Below are 5,807 nucleotides of genomic sequence, written 5' to 3'. Positions count from 1 at the left end.
AGGTTTGACCACACACACACACAGATAAGCCTGGGGAGGAGGTTTCTGCTGGCAACCCACATCTCCTCCCCCCAGCAGCAGGCCAAAGCCCAAGGATGGGAGTTTGAACACAAGAGAAGACTCGCCGGGAGCTACCTGCTGGAGCTACTGCTGGGCCGAAGGGCAGGAGATGTAATGCAGGAGGTTCTGCTGCCACCTGCATGGGATGCTTGCTGCAGAGAGTCCTGGGGCCCCCCTGCAGGAGAAGGGATGGCTAGAGCAGCACTGAAGATATCAAGACACAGCCTGGAAGCTCTGCCAGCAGTGAGAGGTTTTGCCTGGAGGAGCCTAGAAGAGCACAGGAGGATGATGCTTGGCTTTCTGAAGCACTCTCCCTGAAGGGCCTCCAGCAAACCTCCCTGCAGCCAGGGGAGATGAGCAGTGTGGTCCTCACACAGGTGGGGATGGGATGGGGGAGGCACCACACACTTCAGTGACTTGCTTTGGGAAGCAAGAGCAAGCTGATGGTAGAGCAGGAACCTCACAGAAAAGCCTTTTTGACCCAGAAGAACTCACAACCTCCTGAACTACTAGGCAGGGTGGCAAATAACCCCCCCAAAACTCTTCACAGCTGGGGAGGGGGAAGCTTGAAGGGATCCCAAAGAGCTGAGGAGACATGGAACCAACAGGAGAAGTGAGCAGTGCCAGCTGGAAAAGGACAAATACAAACTCAGCCCAAGGGCCACTGCCTCACTCAGGACCTGCATCCAAACCACTGCACCATGAGCTCATCCTGGTGGCCACCACACTCCTCCTCCATTCCTGTGTGCCCTGTGTCAGTGGACACAGCCCCTCCAGTGTCACAGCACAGCTCTGGCACAGCTTCTGGCATCCCCCAGCAGAGGCCAGGTGCAAGATGTGTTTGGGGAAACACTGATGGCAAGGTTCTAACTTGTGAAGAATTCAGTCCCCAGTGGAACCATCACCACTGCTGCAGACACATCTTCCTCAGCAGCAACTCCAGCCTGGCACAGCCTCGGTCTGTTCAACCCAGTTCCCCCAAAGTCACTTCCTCAGTGGCCCTGAAGGAGCCCAGATGCCACAAGCAGACAGCTTCTTATCATCTGATGGCTATGGAAGCTCCCAGCTCCTGTGGGTTCTCTATCATCACACTGCATCATGAGGCCTTCCTGGCCTCTGCTCTGAGGAATTCCCTCTCACCATCACCACGAGATGCTGACACAGAGGGAGGTGAGAATGCATAGTGAGGTCTCCCATCATCTGTCCTCCATCAAGGCTGCTTGCTTGGTTTTATTTTCCCCCTCCACCTACTGACCCTGCGCTGCCAAGGTCTCTGTTTCCCCTTTGGGCTCCACAGGGGACTTCCCACCAGCTGCTTTGTTGGAATAATCTCTCTCTCCAAAGATGGTGCTGCCAATCCTGACATTTGTGGATCCAACCTCAATCTGGGAAGAGACAGAAAGGAGAATTCAGGGCAGGGCTGCCTCCCATCCCTGCCAGCACAACCCACTGAGCATGGCACCAGAGGATGGCTCCCAATGTCACCTGCAGCCACAGCGTGGGTAGGTTTGGAGCCCCAGGACTGCCCCAGGAGGGGCTGGGCCTGCCTGCAGCCCCCAGGACTGCCCCAGGAGGGGCTGGGCCTGGGCCTGCCTGCAGCCCCAGGACTGCCCTGGCAGGGCCTGGGCCTGCCTGCAGCCCCCAGGACTGCCCCAGTAGGGCCTGGGCCTGCCTGCAGCCCCCAGGACTGCCCCAGTAGGGCCTGGGCCTACCTGCAGCCCCAGGACTGCCCCAGGAGGGGCTGGGCTTGCCTGCAGCCCCAGGACTGCCCCAGGAGGGGCTGGGCCTGGGCCTGGGCCTGCCTGCAGCCCCAGGACTGCCCCAGGAGGGGCTGGGCCTGGGCCTGGGCCTACCTGCAGCCCCAGGACTGCCCCAGGAGGGGCTGGGCCTGGGCCTGCCTGCAGCCCCCAGGACTCCCCTGGCAGGGGCTGGGCTTGCCTGCAGCCCCAGGACTCCAAGGAGAGCTGTTCTTCATGGCTTGGCATCTCCATCCAAGGGGAGGCATCAGAGGCCTGTCTGGATAGCACCTGGAGCTGGGTGGTGCCTGGTGCTGGTGGGTTTGGTGCCTGAGAGAAGGAGGGGCAGGAGGTAAGCAGACTCACTGCATGCTGGAAGTCTGTGGACATGCCCATGCTCAGCTCCACCTTCTCAAGGGGCAGGTTGAGCTTCTCACACACCTCCTGTCGCAGAGACAACAGCATCTAGAAGGGAGGAGGACAAAAGGGAGGCTCAGAGGCTTGACAGCCATGCCAGCAGTGTCTCAGGGCTTCTCAGATCCCCATTTCTGCCTTGCTTTGAAGTCTCCTTCACACAGAAGGTGCAGTTCCCACACCTGCCACTGAAGCTGGCTCTGCAGCACCACGACAGTGCCTGCAGGCTTCCCATCACAGCCTCCCTCACAGCCACCTACACCTCCACAAGACATCCAATTACCCCAGCAGCGTGACACAAGAGGAGCAGAGAGCTCATTCCTCTGCTTGACACAGCCTTGCACACACTCTGTGCCTGGCTGAAACCCTGGCTGGAGGCAGGAGCAGGAGATCCAGGCCAGCAGCTGCTGCACGAGGATGTCCCAAGAGAGCCAAACGCTCCCAGGCAGCTTGCTGGCTGCACTGACAGGCACTTGAGAGCTCTGCACTGCTCTGAACAAGGTGCTTCTACTCACAGCCTTTGGCTGGGGCTGGGCCAGCCAACAGCTGGCATTTCCTTCTAGAGCAGCCTCACCTGGAAGTCAGGATTTGGCCCCTTGCTGAGGTCATGCCCAATGCTGCCAATTGTCATCAGCCCCACGAACTCCAGGCTGGGACACTTGGTGAGGACGTGCTCCACAGCAGCCGCGGTGTCTCCGGGGGCAAGGCCATGCTTACCTGGCAAGAGGCAGGGAGACCTGTGCCAGGCTCTGGCCAGAGACCTCTCCCCTCCCTCCCCCTCCCCTCCCTGCAGCCAGGCAGCAGCCCACAGGTGCTCAAGTTCCCTCTCAACTCAGAGAAGAACACTTTCAGAGCTCAGAGCAGCCCAGCCCATGCAGGGCGCTTCTGGCAGCTCAGCAGGACAGAGCAGCACCCCCCCAGCAGCAGCCACTTACTGTCCTCTCCACTTGTGTTCACTTGCACCATCACCTTCAGCTTCTCAGAGCAGCCTTTCTTCTGCCAAGAGCTGTTGACCCTGTCTGCCAGCTTCACAGAATCCACTGTTTCCAACATGAAGAGGTTAGGGACAGCTGGGGAGAAAACACAGGCTGAGGACAGGCTCTGCTCTCCTGAGGCCTCACCTGGAGCTCTCTGTCCAGCTCTGGGGCCCACAACATCAGGATATGGAACTGCTGTAGGAGGCCACAAAGATGATCCTCTAGAGTGCTGGAGAAGGGACAGGAGCTCTGTGGGGACAGGCTGGGAGAGTTGGGGCTGTTCAGCCTGGAGAAGAACAAGCTCCAGAGAGACCTTAGAGCAACCTCCCAGGACCTGAAGGGGCTGCAGGAGAGCTGGGGAGGGACTTCTGACAAGGGCTGGGAGTGACAGGATGAGAGACAATGGCTTTGAGCTGGGAGAGGGCAGATTGAGACTGGAGATGAGGAAGAAACTCTTTAAGCTGAAGGTGGTGACACTGGCACAGGTTGCCCAGGGAGGCTGTGGATGCTCCCTCCCTGGAGGTGTTCCAGGCCAGGCTGGATGAGGCCTGGAGCAAGCTGGGCCGGTGGGAGGTGTCCCTGGTTAGAACTCAATGATCTTGAAGGTCCCTTCCAGCCCAAACCATTCTAGAAGGACAATCCTGCTGGCACAGGAATGTCTGTGGCTCACTCACAGCCAGGCACCAGGGGGTTAATGGACACAGGGCTGCTCCTTGAACTCTGAGGACTGTTGCCCAGGGGGCACTGGAGGCAGAATGGGCCAGTGCTTACCAATCAGCTTGTTGACATTATTCTTCTGCAGATGGCCAATGAAATGCCACTTAATCTCTGGACAAGAGGACAGGATCTGAAAGCAGAGAGGAACAGCTGGGTTTGAGAGCCTCCTCCCTCTTCCTCCAGGCAGTGCTCAGCTCTTAGTTTCTCCACAAACAAAATACCAGACACCCAAATCATCTTCTTCACCCTGAAGGACACAGCTCAGGCAGTGCTTGTGGTGTGTACTGAGATTGCTTCACAGGCAGGAGAGGGGCAGGGCTGTGCCTGCAGAGCCTTACACCATGAGTGGGGAAGGCAAAGCTCTTTTGTATCTGAGCAGTCACAAAATGCTCTTTCCCCCTGTTACTGTTTTGTTCTCTTTTCCCCCCTCATGACTGTACATCTCCTGCAGCAGCAAGCACAGAAGGTGAAGCATTGTTCAGACAAATACTTCATGACTAAGGCCCACGACTTCACAGAACCCCCTGGAGCCAGCCAGGCAAAGAGAGGCAACTGGGCAGAGGCGAAGGAGCTAAGAATAGAGCCAGAGCTTATCTGAAAGCCAAGGCTCAAAGGGCCTCCATCACCAAATCCCTAACCAGGCTTTGGCCAAACAGCTCTCAGGACACAAGTGTACAAGGAGTAAGGAACTGTGTACTTACCCTGGAGTCTGAGGCCTTTTCTAGCAACTCCTGAACCTAGGAGAATTCAAGACAACCTCTCGTTAAACCCACACCAAACACAGCACACACTGCTCTGCCTGCAGTGTTCCTGGGACCAACGTGTGCCTCATAACCGCGAAGCCAGGGGCCTGATGCTCTCCCCCCGTGCCCAGGCCCGCCGGAGCCCCCCAGGGCCCAGCCGACTCACGTAGTTCTCCCCGAAGCTGCGCTGCCCGTGGCTGTAGGCATCGATCACCATCTCTGCCGGCTTCGTCTTGCTGACGGCCACCAGCCGCGGCTGCACGGCCGGGAGCCCCTGCAGAAGCACCCCAGAGTGAGGGGGAAAGCCCACGGGAGACCCCAAGCTGCCCCACGCCCTCGCCAGTGTCCCGCAGCAGCCAGCGCCCCCGTCCCGGGTCAGGTCCCGGCCCAGCCTGGAGCTGCCTCGGGAGGAGGTCAGGGGCGGCCTCCAGGCCGCTGCGGGGGTGGGGGGGAGGCTCTCCCTACGCAGAGGAGAGGGAAGCCTATTTCTGAGGACGATGTCTCGGCTGCTGGGGAGCAGAGCCAGGCGCCTGGAGGCCGTGCCCGTCGCCGCGGGGATGTGGAGCTGTCTCCATGGTGTCCCAGGGCTTGCCCTCACGGCGCGGGGCCCGGGCTCTGCGGTGCCGGAGGACCCGCCGCCATGGCGTGCCGGCCTACCCGGCCGGGTAAAGCTTCCCCGCCGCGCTCCCGGCTCCCTCTGCTCCTTACCTTCGGCCTCCGCGCCGCCGCTTGCTGCACCTGCTCGGTGACGGCCCGCAGCGCCGGGCCCAGCCCGTCCCCGGCGGCCATGCCTGCCCTCCACATCCCCGGCCGGCCCCGCCGCCTTCCGCCACACACGCGCACGCCCCTCCCCCTTCCCCGCCCAACGACCAATAGGATCGCTCCACCGCGCACGCCTCACCAATGACAGCGGAGGGGCGGGACCCGGCGCGGCGGCCGCCATGTTGGGAAGGTCGGCGGGCGCCATGGCGAGCAGGGCAGCGCCGAGGCCAGGCCAAGGACTCGGGGCTGACCCCGCTCCTGCTCCCCTGCGGCCCGGGCTCCCGAGGGGACAAGGCTGGGCCTGAGGAACTGCAGGGGGCTGGCCGCAGCGTGCACATTTCCCTGCCCTGTTTCCTGTTGTACCTTTCACGGGGTTGTGGCCAAACCCGGTGACAAAT

General features: G+C 60.6%; 1 protein-coding gene across 1 annotated transcript; it reads right to left on the bottom strand.

Moving 5' to 3' along the window:
- Positions 1-788: 788 nt before the first annotated feature.
- Positions 789-5,476, bottom strand: PLPBP (pyridoxal phosphate binding protein). The gene is made up of 8 exons (XM_054175338.1): positions 5,356-5,476; positions 4,814-4,921; positions 4,606-4,641; positions 3,959-4,034; positions 3,146-3,280; positions 2,785-2,927; positions 2,163-2,261; positions 789-1,445 (listed from the first exon to the last, which is right to left on the bottom strand). The coding sequence occupies exons 1-8, from the start codon at positions 5,449-5,451 to the stop codon at positions 1,308-1,310; spliced, it is 831 nt and encodes a 276-aa protein (XP_054031313.1). The 5' UTR covers positions 5,452-5,476; the 3' UTR covers positions 789-1,307.
- Between the last annotated feature and the right edge of the window lie 331 nt (positions 5,477-5,807).

Source organism: Dryobates pubescens, chromosome 31, assembly GCF_014839835.1.
Source record: "Dryobates pubescens isolate bDryPub1 chromosome 31, bDryPub1.pri, whole genome shotgun sequence".
NCBI lineage: Eukaryota > Metazoa > Chordata > Aves > Piciformes > Picidae > Dryobates > Dryobates pubescens.
This window is presented reverse-complemented; position numbering and strand designations above follow the sequence as displayed.

Coding starts and splice junctions, on each gene's coding strand:
- PLPBP (XM_054175338.1), bottom strand. CDS start 5,451: ATGTGGAGGGCAGGCATGGCCGCCGGGGACGGGCTGGGCCCGGCGCTG. Junction 4,922..5,355: donor CGGCGGCGCGGAGGCCGAAG/GTAAGGAGCAGA, acceptor GTGCTTCTGCAG/GGGCTCCCGGCCGTGCAGCC. Junction 1,446..2,162: donor CCACAGACTTCCAGCATGCA/GTGAGTCTGCTT, acceptor GTCTCTTCCCAG/ATTGAGGTTGGATCCACAAA.